The sequence below is a fragment of the Adiantum capillus-veneris genome, chromosome 10 (genome assembly GCF_014529385.1).
Source record: "Adiantum capillus-veneris isolate H3 chromosome 10, ASM1452938v2, whole genome shotgun sequence".
NCBI classification, from domain to species: domain Eukaryota; kingdom Viridiplantae; phylum Streptophyta; class Polypodiopsida; order Polypodiales; family Pteridaceae; genus Adiantum; species Adiantum capillus-veneris.
The window spans coordinates 64,971,627-64,988,756 of record NC_140940.1 but is presented as its reverse complement, the minus strand read 5'-3'; the positions used below and the strand labels follow the sequence as shown (position 1 = coordinate 64,988,756).

Sequence of the window (17,130 nt, the reverse complement as noted above, 5' to 3'; positions counted from 1 at the left end):
TATCTTGGACCTACTCAAATGTTATGTCTCAGAGCACAAGGCAACTTGGGAACACCATATCCCATTGGTTGAATATGCTTACAATAACACTGTGCATACATCAACAGGTAAGGCACCATTTGAGATAGTGGAAGGAGGAAAGAAAGTCCCACCCATTTTGCAGACTAAGGACAAGATATTTGAGGCAGACAAGTATGTGCAAGATATGGATGAAACATACAGGAAGATAAAGATTGCTCTTGAGAAGACTCAGGCTAAGCAAAAGAAAGCTGCTGATCGTCACCGTCGTGAACTTGTATTTTCACTTGGTGATTGGGTACTTTTGCGCTTTGAAAAGGCCAGGTTAAGGAAAAGGAAAGGCAAGGAACGCTTGTTTCCTAAGCTCAGTATGCGATATTATGGTCCTTTTCAGATTTCAGAAAAGATCAGCGATGTAGCTTACAGGTTAAAGCTACCAGAAGGCTGGAAAATACATAATGCTTTTCATGTCAGCCTTCTAAGGCCCTTTGTTGGTGATGTGCCAGAGAATATGCTTGATGAGGAACAACCCGAAGTGGAAGAATTGGATGAAATCCTTGTTCCTGAACAGATATTGGCACATAAAGAAAGAAAGGTTAGAGGAAAGGTTGCAAGACGCTATTTGGTGAAGTTCAAGAACTATCCATCATTAGATGCCAAATGGATAGAAGAGTCTGAATTGCTTGATTCACCTCAGCTATTGCAATTGTATCTTGAAGCCTTTCAAATGGAACCCACATTGACTTGATGCAGCCTTTTTGGAGCAAGGCAAGAGCATGGTTCATGATGCTCAAGAGAGTAGTTAAGCAATTGCATCTACTCTTTCCATACAAAATTTAGCTAGAGAAGTTTGTGCTCAAGACTACACTAGAAGACTTCTATGCTTGATATATGTGTCGTAGCCAGGTTGGTGGGATTGTTTAATCGTCCAACGCTACATTTCCGGAAGCATGTATATCTTGGATTCCCATCATAGAATATATGTGATATCAGGAGATATCTGCATGTATTATTGGCATGCAAGCGAGGTCGCTTGCAATATTTCAAGGGTGGGGTGTGTCACCAGGAGGTGTATTTTTCCTGTTGCCTTCCGTAAATAAGTATTAGATATATTTATTTTATTTTTACTTATTTGTCCCAAAACCCTTGAAAAGGTGCAAGTGGACATTGCATGGCCAGTGTGAAACGGCTGCAGCCAAATGGGTTTCTCACATCGGGGATCTAGGTCGGTCAGACAGGGACTGCCCAGGCCAGTTAGCACTGAATTCTGATGAGTATGGAAGCTCGTGTGCGCCAAACTGGAATTTGGGCCACTCGTCAAGTCACTGCAACTTTATAAGTTGAAAGGGGCCAGTAAATTAACCCACATTGTAGATGTTGGTCAAATGGTAGTCTTCAATGATCGTCAGGAGACCGATAGGGACGCCATGGAAGCATCTCCTAAAATTTAGGGAGCTGCTATTTTTGACCGGAAAATGTGTTCGTGTCATTAGCTCTGGAATGACAAGGGAAACATTTTATTGCTCTGCTGCCAAGTCAACTGACGCACCAGTTGAGATATTTTTAGCAGGGAAAGCCCAAACTTAGAAACTGGGCGACGTGTTAGCCTGTGAGCGATTCTGCGACTCTGGGAGGCAAAAACGAGCTGCATATCAACAAAGGGGGCGCCATTTTCAGCCTCAGGTGGATTGTAGCAGGTACAGAAGCTATGGAATGCTTACCTTGCCCTCTATGCACAGTATGGTGACGGGAGTGATGCCCCGCACGCTACATACTGCTCTCTTTCTCCCCTACGTACAATATGTTATGCCCCACTAGTGGGCTTCTCATTTGACCTATGTACAGTTCTGGGGGTTTATGCGCGTTTGCCAAAGCAAGAGCCTTCTGAACAGGAACCGGATTAGCTAATTGCTAATCCCCCCAGGTACGCACAGTTCCATCACGAAAGATTGCGAGTTTGGATCACGAAAGATTGCGAGTTTGGAGAGTTTTCTCGCGTGAAAACTCGTCCAATTCACAGGGGAACTGTCCCATTGCGTGCGGGAGCCCTTGGGACACGCGTAGGCGTGTTCGCTCCGCTAAAAACGATCCGAAACAGGGAATTACAGCCTGCTGTGTTTTTCTGCAGGTTAGGGTTTCGCACCTAAACTGCAAGGGAACATCGGGGGAGCCTCGTGAGAGCCTTGGGATGCGTGTACAGGCATTTGGGCTCCCGGCAGTGAAAAACAGAGAATTACAATCCGCTGAATTTCTGTGACAGCTCACCAGAAAGCTTCCAGATATCGAGGGAATCCGTCCTAGACAGGTGTTTTTGACCTACAGGGGTTTTTGCGCCGTTATGTTGTCGAAATCCGGTCGAAAACCTGCGTTTTCAGCCCTCGCCAGGTTTGGACAGCTTTGTGAAAGCTTGTGCTAAGTGGTCGGATCGTCTACCTTAATTTGAATAAAGAAATACTGAAAGGGGCGCCAGTGTATCAGGACAACCACCTCTGCCAGACCCACTAGAGACATGCCCGGAGACATGCTCTTTCTTTACTACCGAGAGGGTAAGGAAAGATATTGTTAGGATGAAGACAAGGAGAGACATGGGGGGAATATGCCACATCTCTCTACACAGTATCAGGACAACCACCTCTGCCAGACCCACTAGAGACATGCCCGGAGACATGCTCTTTCTTTACTACCGAGAGGGTAAGGAAAGATATTGACAGGATGCAGACAAGGAGAGCACATGATCATGATGGTCTGGTAGCAGAGCACTTCATCCATGCCAGAGATATGCTTGCAGAGCTCCTGGCTATGATGTTTAATCGAGCCATGTATGAAGGCTTCCCGGAGACTTGGAGTATGTCCACGATTGTGCCTATTTTCAAGTCAGGAGATCCCATGATTCCCGGGAATTATCGCACCATCATGGTTGGTCACACACTAGCTAGGCTTTATGCATCCATTCTTGAACAGGAGCTGAGTAGATGGGCAGAGCGAGAGGGCATAAGAGCACCAGGGCAAGCAGGTTTCAGGAGAAGTTTCTCCACTCTTGACCAGATTCTGACACTCACAGCTATTCTTGAGGACGGTAGACACCATGGCAAGAGGATCTATTGTAGCTTTGTGGATTTCCGTTAAGCCTTCGACACAATGTCGAGAGCCAGACTTATACGCAGATTACAGGACATGGGTGTGCCTACAGAGCTGATTTGGGGGATTCTGGCTCTATACAGGACAGTGATGGGGTGGGTACGCACCACTGAGGGAATGTCTCACATGGTCCTCTCCACTGTTGGAGTAAAGCAGGGATGTCCCCTATCCCCGACTCTTTTTGGGATGTATGTGGATGAGTTTTCAAACTATGTAGAGCGTCAGGGGGACAGGGGGGCTCAGCTAGCAGGGACATGGATTCCGTTGTTACTATATGCTGATATTGTGCTAATTTCTAACTCTCCAGAGGGGATGCCGTGTCATTTGGATGTTTTGCATACGTTTGCTCGTGACAGTGGATTGTCTGTCAATCTAGGGAAAACCAAGGTTATGGTGTTCAACACCACACCACAGTGGGTCAGGAGGTCGGCACCCACATTTATGTATGGCCAAGAGACTGTGGAGTACACAGATGCATATACTTATCTTGGGGTAGTCTTCGTTGGACCGGTGTTGTCACTAAGGAGAGCATCAGAGCATATGCAGCTTTGGGAGGACTGGAGAGGATGTGTTCGCAGGTTCAGTTTCAGGAACCGTGAACAAAGCTTTGGCTTTTTGACACTCTAGTGACTCCAGCTATGCTCTATGGAGTTCAGGTATGGGGACCCTCAGTAGACCACCAAGGGAGATTTGGCAACACAAACGGATGGAGATGTATGGAGAGGCCTCTGGTCTCCATGATCGCTCGGATGATTCGGGCTAAGGCCTCAGTACCACATGAGATTATCCGAGTCGAGCTAGCCGCGCCCCCCCCCCCCCCCCCCCCCCCCCCTTGGTGGAGGCATTGACGAGATCAGTTTCCTTTATGCACAGTCTATGGGATCTCCCCAGGGACAGATACGCTCGGCTTGCCCTGGAGTCATCTCGACAACTAGCTCTACAAGGCGATACAGCATGTTGGTATGCACAGATGACAGCATGGTTTCAGTCGCATGGTCTCAACATGGATAGATTACCTCCGCTTCAATACTCCCAGGATGCACCCTCTCTGTCCCTCACACGGACAGAGATCACCAGACTCATACGTGAGGATCTGATTCAGCTAAATACTAGGAGCACATGGATACAGCTGACACAGGAGCTCGGCACGAAGATGGCCTTCTACAGAGAGCATCTTCTCCAACTCACGGAGGACAGCTTTGTGACTAGGGCTGCATACATGGATGGACACACACTTATCTCATGGGATAAGATGCGCTATTGGACAGATACGCACATCCTCACATCAGCTCCAAATCGAAATTGGCCGATTTCGACGCACCCCGGCAGGAGCTAGGATATTGACCTATGTAACTTAGAGCCAGAGACAGAATTGCACTACACATGTCACTGCCGGGCATACTATGAGATACGCGGCCGCTTCCACTGCCTGTTCAGAGAAGGGTTCGGACCTTTTTCTAGAGTCATGAGATACAAGGATCAGAGGTGTCTCGGATTGTTCGTGCTAGAGCTACGTAGACTTAGGGAGAGCTTGCTGAGGACATCAGAGGAAAGACAGTCTCAGAGACGAATCACAGATTTCTTTACACCAGCCAGAGAAGAGCCAACGGAGCAATCATTAGAGCAGATCTCAGAGCCTACTCATACTAGAGGTACACTGCTTGATCGAGCCACGGAGCTTGGTAGATCCAGACGTCCACGACCTCGGGGGGTCTCCCGCTATCGACGAAGGCTGCAACAAAAGATACATATCACTCTAGCTCGACATGCAAGACGCCCAACCAGAGTACTAACCATGAAGGAGGTCGATGAGATCCGACAGCGACCGATGAGAGATTTCATCTGAACCCACAACCCCCCCCCCCCCCTCGTATTTCCTTTCTCCTTAGTGTTTTAGATTTAGTTCTTTGTAACTCTGTAATTTCTGTACTCAGACATGGTATCAGATTCACCAATTGTAACTTTTTGGTCTCATAGGTCATTTTGGCCTTTTGAAGACGTTAATATAACATTTCATTTCATTTCTCTCTCTCTCTCTCTCTCTCTCTCTCTCTCTCTCTCTCTCTCTCTCTCTCTCTCTCTAATCTATTGATTTTCTCTTTCTAAAATTTGAATTTAAAATTGCATCAAATCAGAGGGGGGGAGCTCTTTTTGGAGAGCCCCTGCTTTTTTGGGGACTTGCTATTGTTTCAAGTCCTCTGGGCCTATAAAAGCAACCCTCTGCGGCATCACTTGCACACAAAGAAATTGCTTGCAGATTGACCCTGTGTGATTGCATGAGCACCAACTTTCGGATTTCAGCACTCCAATCCTTGTACGAGAAGAGTTCAATTTGGTAAAGAGATATGTGCGCTGAGAGTGGCAGTTCAAGGCTACCAACTGTGTATAGGGGCATGCCGTTAAGACATCTTCTCTCTCCCCCTTCACTCTCTGTTTCAGTTTTGTTATTCAAGTTGTTGGAAGTGATAAAGTGTTCCCCAGTTTTGTAGATTGTGGTTTCTTTGTGTCCTCCCTCAGATCACTCACGAGAAGTGATTATACTAGTACTTGCAATCCAGGTCAAAATCCAGTTCATATTATAAAGGCAGGCATATCAAAATCCTGTTCATATTAAAGGCAGGCATATTTTCCTAAACTACTAGCCTGTTGTGTATTGCGAACAAAAATGTTTGCAGTTTAGTTTGGTTTGTACTTGTACATAGAAATGATGATAGTTGTCAATGAATGAGTTTGGCCCTCAGAATTTTTTTGAAAATTATTGTGGTTTTTAGAGATGAAGAGCTCGTTGTGGAGATTGCTTGGGTGGTGGTATATATCACTTCTCTAGCAGAGTCACATACCAAAATCTTAATCAAGTCGGGTCTTCTTCCTCCTCTCATAAAGTGGATTTCATCGTCAGATAGTCTTCCATTGTTGACACCTGTTAGTAAGCATCAACAATCAGGATTTTGAAATTACAGAAATGGTATTTTCTTGTCTGATGTACAGCAGTTTTGTGCCTGCCTCAATCATTATGCAGGTCCTAAGGAGTATAGGTAACCTGGTTGCAGGGGATAATGCCAACACTGACGCTTTGTTTGACGCAGCGAAGGAATTACCAGGTCCATATTTGCACCTTGCGTGTTAAAGCTGTATCTGTTAGCTTGAAGAGTGTTAAGCCACTTACCTTAAAACACCGCTTACATGTGAGACTTCTTCATTTGTTTAACTGTTTGGAGTCGAACCTTCACAGCTGCCTTCAGCCTTCTTTGTGGTCATTTTTGCAAATCTTGGTTTTTGGAAATTGAAGATGTTGGCCCCCTTTGGTGATGTTTCACCGAGTGTCGGTGTTTATTCAATTCCACAATCTATAATACAAATTTGTGACCAAATGTCCTTTCTCATGCTGGCGTGCTGTTTTTATTGCAGGAGGACTCTTGGGGAGTTTGGTCCGCTGTCTAGGGAGTGAGCACCGTACCTTACAAAAGGTTTGTTTGGAGTAGCATCACAGAGCCTGCTACCTATGCTTGCAATATATAATTTTCAAAACTAAACTGTGAAGTCCGTTTTCATTGTTGTAGGAGGCGGCTTGGGCAGTTTCAAATATTGTAGCAGGCTCCTTGCAGCACAAACAGCTGGTTTTCTGTAGTGGAGTTGTCCCATCCCTGCTCCATCTGCTGGCAACATCAACTTTTGATGTGAGGAAAGAAGTTGCATATGCACTAGGAAACTTATCTGTTATGCCTGCAGGAGAGTTTCAAATTACACAACCCATTATAGAGCATTTGACCACGCTTGTTGAGAGGGGATGCTTACCCGGATTTATCAACCTTGTGAAGTCTCCAGATTTGGACGCCTCTCGGTTGGGTCTGCAGTTTCTAGAGCTGGTGAGTTGCCAACACATATACATAATAATTTTAATTAGTGTTCGCTGAACTGTGATTCTAGACCAGAGCTAGCTTATTTTCTCTGTATTCTTGTGTAATACTTTTGATGTGTTAGTTGCTGAGTGAAGCTAAAAAGAACTGTGAATCAACTATTACAATCTTTCCAACTTTGTGCATTGTTTACTGTTTTAAGTAAAGCGATACGTTGGATACCCGAGGTACGAGTAGATGACGATTGAGTTCCTATGTGTCGATACTTGCATGGTTACTCAGCTATCCTTATTATCCCTTACAAAGCAGTAATTCCCAAAAGCGAGAGAAAGCGCTCTTATAGCAAGCAGCACTTATAAAAGATTAAATGCCTCTTGTAGATCTTTAAAGCAATCACCTATAGAAAAATTTTGTCTACTTTGGCACAACGAGATTTTTCAACACTGGACAATGTTGGGACCCTCATAAAATAGGTGCTCTCCTAGAAGTTGCATGAGCCACGATCATGGACCCCATTGGACAGCCAAACTTTCTCGGTTGGCAGTGCTCCTACGCCTGCTTGGTCGCCAAGTGAGGGTTTCAGATGGATTCCCCGAGGGACTGCAGTTTGATACTAGGGTTGTCAAGTTGGCCTGGACTTGTCCATTAGGAGGAAGTTGCTGCATTGGAGTTCGGCACGGCTCTCTTTGGCAGGCAGAGTTGTAGTGGCCAACCAGGCGCTGTTGGCCACTATGTGGTACATTCCATCTTGCTGGATCTTCTCGAGCTCTTGTATCAGCCAGTTGGAGAGGCTCAGTTGGAGAGGCTGATCAGGAATTTTCTTTGGTCAGGGCACGACACCCAGTTCGCCCGAGCTAAAGTAGCCTGGCAGGTCATCACCTTACCATGTTCTCAGGGGGGGACTGGGAATCATTGACCCAACACAACAGAGCAGAGCCCTTCTTGGGAAGTTTGTAGTCAGAGGATTGCTTCCAGGGGAGGAGCCCTAGAAGGAGTTTTGCTTCATCGACTTCGAGCTCGGGTGCCTCATACATGAGGCCCCTGGAGCCCCTCCATCAGGTGGATTTTCATAGAGATGCGTAGAGTTGGTCTGAGCAGGAGGTTAGAGGACCGTTTTGCTGCGAGCCTGCTTAGATCCTGGGAGCAGTTGAGGAGTGACCTAGAGCAGCATCAGCCCATTTGCACGGAGGAGCGCTTGAGGAAGCCCCTTGTTTGGAACCCCATGGTCAACGCGCAGAGAGGCCACCTGGTTGATAGTAGGCCACATGTTTCTTGGGGCCCCATGGGAGAGGGTCCCAGCTCACACTCTTGGTGACTGGAATCCCGGATAGAGTTTTCAGGTTTGTCCAAGGAGGCTCAAAGCATCTAGCTACGGGGCATGAGAGGTGTGCAGAGCATGTGCCAAGACATTACAGAGGCCTTACCAGTTGAGTGGCTCATCCCACTAGAGACAGCAACTCCCAGATGGATGTGTGACTTCACGCGATTGGAGGTCCTCATCGCAGTTCGGGCTTGCTCGGAGTTTGTAGCTCACATGTTCTTTGAGATCCAGGACGAGGGTCGCCTTCAAAGAGTCTCAGTAGAGGCTCCTCAGGTTGCAGAGTGTTGCTTTCAGAGGATACAAGTTTTAGGTATCAGAGGGAGGACTTGTGTCTTAGATCCTGACCCTACAGATCTTGAGACAGACCACTGGCGGCTTTGGGCTTGGGAGAGCTGCCCTCTGGCACGAGTGCAGTGGGACCCTAGAGAGTGGTTCTGGAGAGACCTTTTCTCTTTAGTCGATCACCCTGGGATCCCATTCTTTCAGTACATAGTTCGACTGGGGTGTCACATACTGGCAGCATGGAGGGAGGCTCGTCCTGCTGCAGCACTGCATTGGCAGGAGGAGGGTCTCACCGCTGAGTTCCTGTCAGTATTTTGGGAGTGATTGTGGGACTCCAAACAGCCGAGGAGATACACTTTGTTCCAGACGCTTGTTGCACACAGAGCCACAGCAGGTGGGAGCTGGCTAGTACACAGTGGCTTTTTGGCCGCATGTGCAGCTTGTGGTCATCCTTTGGAGAGTTAGGGACATTGTCTGTGGAACTGCCCCATGGTACAACAGATTTGGCTTCGGGTTCTTCGGCTGATGCCAACTCTCTCCACAGCTGGACAATACGCTTGTGGTCCACTCTTACAGGCCTTGCGCTCGAGTTTGAGTTGGCTTCCACCAGCAAGATGATAGTGATCCAGGGGGGTCGACCTACACTTCAGCTTGCCACAGAGCTTACCCCCCAGGAGTGGTGCAGTGAGAGAGGTGTGTGTTGGGAGCTCGTCTGTGGCCTGACACTATGGTTCATTTGGCGGGCCCGCTGCTTCCGCATCTTCGAGGCTCGCCCTGTTCCACATGCAGAGACGGTTTGTGTTTTTTGGTTGGAGCCGATCGACACTCTTAGGGGCCAGTTGGAGAGACTCCAGAGCAGTTCCGACCACATGCAGGAGCGTAGAGAGGCTTTCGTGCGAATCTGGCGCCGAGGGCCCTTCTTCACCTTGGTCCAAGGTGCACCCCGATGGCACTACCATCCACGTGTGTGGCTCTTTCCTCCTCACATCTCGTGATTTAGCCCCCATTGTACATATTCTGTTTTTTCTTTGGGAGAGTCTCCCCTTGCTATTGATATAGACCTCTAGTGGAGGTGATTGTAGCCGTATGGGCAGTTTTATTAACTAATGAAAGGATCTTTTTCTCGAATTTTTTTTAAAGGATAGGAACATCCTCATCGAAGTAAGCCCACCAACCCACATGCTTTGGCATAGTAGCAGCACCTCAGTACTTGGTCCCATTGCATAGGTATAGCCGCCTCAATCTCACGTTTGCTCCGAATCTTCTGGATCTGCATGCAATGGAGACTTAGACCTATGTATCTTGGAGCTAGGGGGCGTCTCCTAGCTCTGATGTCTCAAGGGTGACCCCTCTCTGTGTTTGTGTGACGAGTGGCTGTAGGGTTTAGGTTTTGTGGAAGAAATCCATAAGCTGTGACTATCTGCCACCCTCTGGTGCCGCTACAGGTGCAAGTGGTCTCTAGACTCCATGATCTGTCATAGGGTGGGTGTCCTATGATGATCAAGGTTACTTTCTCCTTCCTCCATTCCTCCACCTCCTGCCTCCATTCTTTCATATACAGAGAGGCGGTTGTTGGTGGCTACAAATGTGGTCTCTTTGCTTGCCATGGGGGAAGCCACTTTACTTTTGTCATTGAGACTATGGGAGGAGAGGAAGACTTTTAAACAGCCCAAGAGCTTCGAAGAGGCTCAACGAGGCTCAAAGGTGTTTCGCATGTGCCTTGAGAGGGGGAGGGCTCAAGTGCCCCCCATAGCTATGTAAGTGGGAAGGGACAGCCTATCTGTGAGGTATGTGCGTGCGTGTAGGATGTGTGTGTGTCTGTGTGTGGAAGAGAGAGGGGGGAGGGGGAGAGTGCGTGTGTGTTTGAGAGAGAGAGAGAGAGAGAGAGAGAGAGAGAGAGGTGTTCCTGCATTACAGGTCTTAAGGGGGCTACCAAATGGGCAAGGTCCAAAGCTGGTGGAAAAAGAAGGGGGGCTGGCTGCACTTGAGGTCTTGGAGTACCATGAAAATGACGAATTGCGAGCTATGGCAAACGAGCTGATTGACAAGTATTATGGGGAAGATTATGGGCTAGAAGAAGAGTATGGTCCTGGCATTGCAGAGGTCCTGAAAGGTGGGGAAGAATATCCATCTTGGAGAAGAGGCTGGGTAGTCAATTCTTAAGGCTTTTTCTACAAGAGGGGAATTTCTGGGTAGATGTGGTCTTATAAATTTGTGTAGTTCCATGTCTACCTGTATCTCCCCTATAGCCAATTGTCCAACACACATGTTTGTAGGAGTGTAGAGGGCAAGGGTTTTGCAAAGACAGAACGACGCCTTGCTGTGCTTGCAAAAGTTCAATTAAATTGATGCCCAAGAGCTCCATTGTGTCGGTGTCTAGGCCACCTCTCCTCCCGCAGCATCTTTGCAGATCCAGATCACGTGAGATCTATTTTTGTCATCATGTTAAGTTGAATTTCCCAAGTGGGTGGGTATACAACTCTCTCTACAGAATGGATGTGAGAGATGCCAAATCTCAGATTGGTACTATATTGCTTGTTCACTCTATATTGCACACTTGCAACCAAATGTGTACTACAAAATAACAAGAAACGAGTGATGTTTGGTCTAGACTCTAGGGTATTTAAACCTCAAGGACTATTTACACATGCATGTGCACGTGAGCATATACACATGTATCATATTATATACGCCATTGCGATGTGTGCTGATGGATTTTAACTCTACGTTGCAATGCAAGGACAGATATTTCTGCCAAACAAAAAACAAGTCTACACAGGAAGCACACCAAGGGATATGTTCATAATATAGTATTTCCTAACAAATTCTCAAAAAAGATAGATTCTAACTTCGATTTCCCTTTTAAAAAAACGAAAAATATCAAGACAATATACAAGCAAAAAGGGAAAAGCCATCATACCAAACATAAGCTTTTTAGCTAACTTTTGGAGACAGGTTATCCAAGACCTTTGTGTAGAGAGTGTCATAAGTTAAATGAACATAACTTTTATGATATTTGACAAGTTCTAAAGCAAGGTAGTGGGATTTTCTTTCTTTAATCTTCCACAACGCAGCAAAACTACGGCCACAAAAAGAAAAAAAAGGTTCTCATAATCATCGTTTGGATTTATGTATATAGTTAACTTTAGATTACCCTTTGCTGATTTATTTGCTGTAACTCTAGATATCTTTCATCTCTTCAATATTCAAGAGCTAAAGCCCAACATAATTGGCCTTTGAGGTTCCAAGGACACTCTCATGCTTTTGTAGGCTTCTTAACACCACCTTTGCTTCTCATTTGCCTTCTGATGAGGTGTAAAGAAATTTTTTTTACCAATGGTGACTCTCTGGCTCCATCCCCTTCATAGTTGTCACACTTGAAGAATTAAAGGCCTACCAATCAAAGCACACGTGTGCGCTACTATACAACGAAATGATTGGTATGGATGATTGGGAACCAGTTGTCTAATAAATGTAAGTTTACACTTCATTCCAATGAAGCTGTTCATGGAAAATCATTTCAAGCTATATGGGCTGCCTACTAGTAAGTGATTGCATCTCAAAGTTCAGTTGCTTGAGTATGTGTTGAAAGTATACAAGAGTAAGAAACATTGAAGTTAGGAGGATTATCTATCATCTTTGGAATTTACTTACAACGGTGCCAAGCATTTCACTACAAAGTCTATTATATTCATGCTTATGTGCAGTTGTCAACCTTGCAGTGGGATTGACAACTGAAAAACTTCAACAAGTCAAGGGCTTTATCCAAGGCCATATGGATATGTTGAAGTTATCTGGCCACTATGTTTTGCAAGCACAAGATAAATACAAGACATATGCTGATGAGAATCATCATTGCCACTTTCAAGGAAGGCGATGAGGTCACAAACCTAAGTCGTTTCTATTGGAAATACGGCTACAAAAATGCAAGCAAAGATGGAGAAGATGAAGAGGAAGCTCAAGAGTACACAACACACAAAGTAGCATTAATGGGTATGCTAATGCAAGGATAAGGCTTTCCCTAGAGTGATGGACATAGAGGAAAAAAAATATCACGACGGTCTTCATTGTGTTCACACACATCACCACCATAATATGGTAGCAAATACACCTTTGCGAGAGATGCGGTGAACATGAGTTGTCTAGCATGAAACGAAAACCACTAGTTGATACTCATGTGTCATACCAACCAACCCAGTTCCAATCTTAAAAAAACATACAAATCTGGCGACAGTGATCCCTTTGGTATAAAAAAAACCCAAGATATATAATGCCTCTCAAGTCGTGAAGATCCGCTTAACTACCTTCCAATGTATAGACCTTGGTCCATGCATAAGTCTGCTCACCTCTATGAGACTGCATAATGAATATATGGCCTTGTAATGCATACGCAACTCAGGCAACCAACTGCCTGCTTATAGAGTGCCATTAGAGTATTATCCATCATCGTGTTGACTAAGCTTCATCCCTAACTCCATTGGAGTAGCAATAGGTTTGCAATCTTCAAGGCCAAATCTACGCAACAATTTCTAAATGATTTGTGTCTGACACAAAGCAATACCTCCATCAACTTGCTTAAACTGTATGCCCAAATATTGATGCAAAAGCCCCACATCTAAAATTTCAAAAGAGGCATTCAAGTCAACCTTAAAATCAGCATGATTAACATACAAAGTGCTCTTGGTTGGACCATTCTGAAAACCATGTACAACCAAGAGAGCATGAATATTTCCATGCCAAGCACGCGAGGTTTCCTTAAACCATACAAAGACTTCTCAGACTAGCACACATTTTTTTCCTCCCCTTTTCAAACAAAATGAAAAGGTTGTGCCACATACACTTTCTCATACATATAACCATTCAAAAACGTAGTCTTTAAATCCATTTGATGTACATTCATCCATTGTGATGTCAATGCATAAATGCTATGAATGGTAGTCATACAACAAGTGGGAGAAAAAGCCTCATCATAGGCATACCTTTTGTTGGGTTAAGCTTAACTCGTGGCTCATATGGGAAAGCCACCTAGCAACCTAGAAAAGGATAGATGATGAGATGGTCTAATGAAAAGAGGGTGCAACATCTCTAACCAATGATTTTAAAGCATAAAGCCTATTTAAGAGGCTATTTTCTAATGACTCAATTGCACTTTTGAGTCTATCATTTGTGTCTATACCCTAATGCTCTTGATCTAAGCTCTTAACCTACCCCTAATCCTATTGCTCTAACCCTAATCTTAGCATCATGGTGAGCTTAAGGCTTTATCCTCCATAGCCTGACTCACTAATGGCACTTAGGGTTTAGCACACACTTCCCAACAAGTGGTATCAGAGCGAGCCGACGAGTCCATACCTAGGCCTAATTATCAAGTACTCCCTATTTGCATTAGCTTTCTTAATGATCGCACTCCCTACTCACCACTTGGGCATGAGCATGCTCCACTACCCTTTGGTGATTAGAAGAGGAGGAAGTCTCATTAGAGTTGATTTCTTTGCATTTAGTGTTTTCGCATTCAATTAATCTTTGCATTTAGTGTGATTTTTGTAATTGCCATCTTCAATTTGGTAGACCTTACAATACATTGCATCAATTGTGTGGAAAAAGTCCTCAATGAGAGTTTTCATTTGAGCCCTAGATCATTGAGATTGGTGGGCATTAGCATCCTTAATTAGCTTGGAAATCTCGTTCTTATTTCTTTGGTTTTTTGCAACAAACATAGAAAATGTGTGTGTGTGAGCGTGCACGCACATGCGCACTCGCTTCAGAGCTTTCAATGCTCAAAGCACCCTTTTGGTAAAGCCCTTTTTTAATGCCTTTAACCACGTGGGAAAGGCTTTTTGTAAGGGAATTTAAGGTCAAAGGCCGTAAGGGCCTATACTAATTCGGACACCCATAGGGCGGACTTCAAACAACATGCTCAAACAGATTTCATAACCCTAAGTGGGTCAGCCAAGGCAGTTCCCCATGCTCTGACAATAGCTCACTATGCATAGATCGCTATTGACCGCGATCGACCTTCCCTTGTCTCTCGTCAACTAGCGAACGCCAATACCCGTGCCTAACTGCATTTCATTAGTTCTTCAGGTCCACTACTAGAAGGTCTCGTGCAAGCCTCCAAGGGCCCATAAGCCTCGCCTTTGACCAAAAAGGGCCTCTCCCAGGTAGCACCAAAGTCAGAAGGTCTCCGTTAAGAGCACAGCCCCACATTTGTCAAAACAAAGAATAATTCCAACTTAGAAGAGCTTCACATATGATCAAAGGGCATGCACACTTGTTGTAAATGAGGATTAGACATCGTCCGGTTTTTGGGTAAGACCTTCCTCATGAGCACCACATGGCATGAATGTAATGTCTTTCGAGGCATTTGCACAAAATTACACACACATGATGACCATCACATTTGAAATGTATGCGTATTTTATGACATTGGCCATGAAGGATGCACCCTCTACAAATTGGACCAATGACATCAACAAAGAAAGTCGACATCAACATGAAGGCAATCACATGAAGGCAAAAACAAATGACAGCGAAAAAGGTATGAAGACGATCTTGAAGAGGACACACATGAATACCTCTTCACACATGATTGAATGAATGAATGAAGTTTGTATTACCTAGGACTACTATTGAGCCTACTAAAGTCTCACTTGTGAACCATAGTGATGAATTCAAATGAGAACCACTATGATGTATCATGGGACATTGGGACATTGAACCATGGTGATGAATCAAATTGAAACACCATAATGTATCATGTAGCTAAATCATGTTAGCCTAGGAGTGCACCATGACATGACCCATGAACGAAAAACACATGAAAGCTTTGTAAAAGCCCCAAGTTTGACTTAACGGGGCAATTTTTGGGGTAAATCCAACTTGTGGCTCATATGAGAAAGCCACCTAGCCACCTAGGAAAGGAGAGATGATGAGAAGCCCAATGAAAAGAGTCCAACCTCTCTAACCAATGATTCTAAAGCACAAAGCCTATTTAAGAGGCTATTCTCTAATGAACCAATTACACGTTTGAGTCTACCATTTGTGTCTATACTCTACCCTAATGCTCTTGCTCTCAGACCGTAACCTTAATCCTATTGCACTAACCATAATCATAACACCATGGTGAGCTTAAGGCTCCATAATCCATAGCCTAACTCACTAATGGTGCTTAGGGTTAAGCACATGCTTCCCAACCACCCTTTTGCCACAAGTCTTGCTTATAGCTATCAACACTACCATCATGCTTACATTTTAACTTGAAAACCCACTTATTACCAATGACCTTTTTGCCAATCAAAAAGTTACTCAAAGACCACTTGCCATGTCACAATAGCATCATAAGTCAATTGCATTGCAACCTACTAGTTTTTTGAGCTTTGTGCTTCATCAATTGACAAAAGGTTCTTCCTCATCAAATATACTATATACAACCAAGACATAACAATCTGATGCATAAGAGGCATCTTGAGTATCTTATGATTTATTGTCAGCAAGGTTTACACCAGCCATTTTGACATACCTCTAGCTTCCTCATTTTCATCCCGATCCTCATCAATCACATTTTGTAAATCTACATAAAAAAATGGCTAATTATAACATGATTTGAAATCTGCATGGGATACACATTTGTTGCATTTGGGCTTACATTCGTACTCCCACCATCAAATGGAGACAACAACATACCATATATGAGCTGTCATAAAATCTAATATCTAACCAACCCAAATGATTTTCTCATATTAAATTGATCACTTAATGTGGGAGAATAAACGGGAACAAGTGTTAAGATATAGATATGTGCTTATAGATCTATCTCAACACGGGGCCAATAGTAAAGGGGCCCAAATGGGAGATGGTCTATCAAGAGCAAGGCTAACCAATGGAGCATAAGACCTTAGGGTTAGCTTCATTGAAGACCTCCAATAATGTGTGTAAAAGTCCTTTGACCTTAGGTAAGCTAGGGCTGAGCTTGAGGTGGGAACCCGGCCCAAACTCGAGGTGTTTGTCCTGCTTGAGGTGCTTGTCGTGCTTGAGGTGTTTGTCCTGCTTGAGGTGCTTGATTAAGGTGCTTGAGGTGCTTGACTTACTCCATGCTTGAGGTGCTTGACTTGCCGCTTGATTAAGGTGCTTGAGGTGCCTTGACATGCTTGCCTGAGATACTTGTGGGAATACCCCCTAGTCCAAGTGCTTTGTCATGCTTGATGACTAAGGTGCTTGAGCTCCTAAAGTCAAAATCATCCCTACAAGAGGGGGGGCGAGCCCTTTTCCTAGGGATTAGAGAGAGAACACACACTCACACTCACAAGGGAAGCCCCAGCTTAAAGAGGTAGCAAGGACACATGTCAGGTCCCTACCCATGTTACCTTCATGTGTTGCTTGAAGCCTATTGGCTAGGCTTCAAAGGGGTCCAATGATAAATTACTTGAATTATCTAATTGTTTTTGCATTTATCAAGTCCTCTCTCTCAAAGGGGAAAGGGGGACACTTGTCCCAAGGCTATCCCTGTTGCTTGTA

General features: G+C 44.8%; 1 protein-coding gene across 1 annotated transcript in view; it reads left to right on the top strand.

Annotated features, from left to right (window-relative positions):
• LOC147448966 (importin subunit alpha-9) overlaps positions 1-11,226 on the top strand; it is a 91,100-nt gene extending 79,874 nt beyond the window's left edge. Inside the window, exons 7-11 of the mRNA XM_086521356.1 lie at positions 5,928-6,078; positions 6,176-6,257; positions 6,565-6,623; positions 6,717-7,022; positions 10,534-11,226. Of these exons, the coding sequence (XP_086377482.1) occupies positions 5,928-6,078; positions 6,176-6,257; positions 6,565-6,623; positions 6,717-7,022; positions 10,534-10,779 (844 nt within the window). The 3' untranslated portion in view covers positions 10,780-11,226. The remainder of the gene's footprint in view (positions 1-5,927; positions 6,079-6,175; positions 6,258-6,564; positions 6,624-6,716; positions 7,023-10,533) is intronic.
• Positions 11,227-17,130: the final 5,904 nt, after the last annotated feature.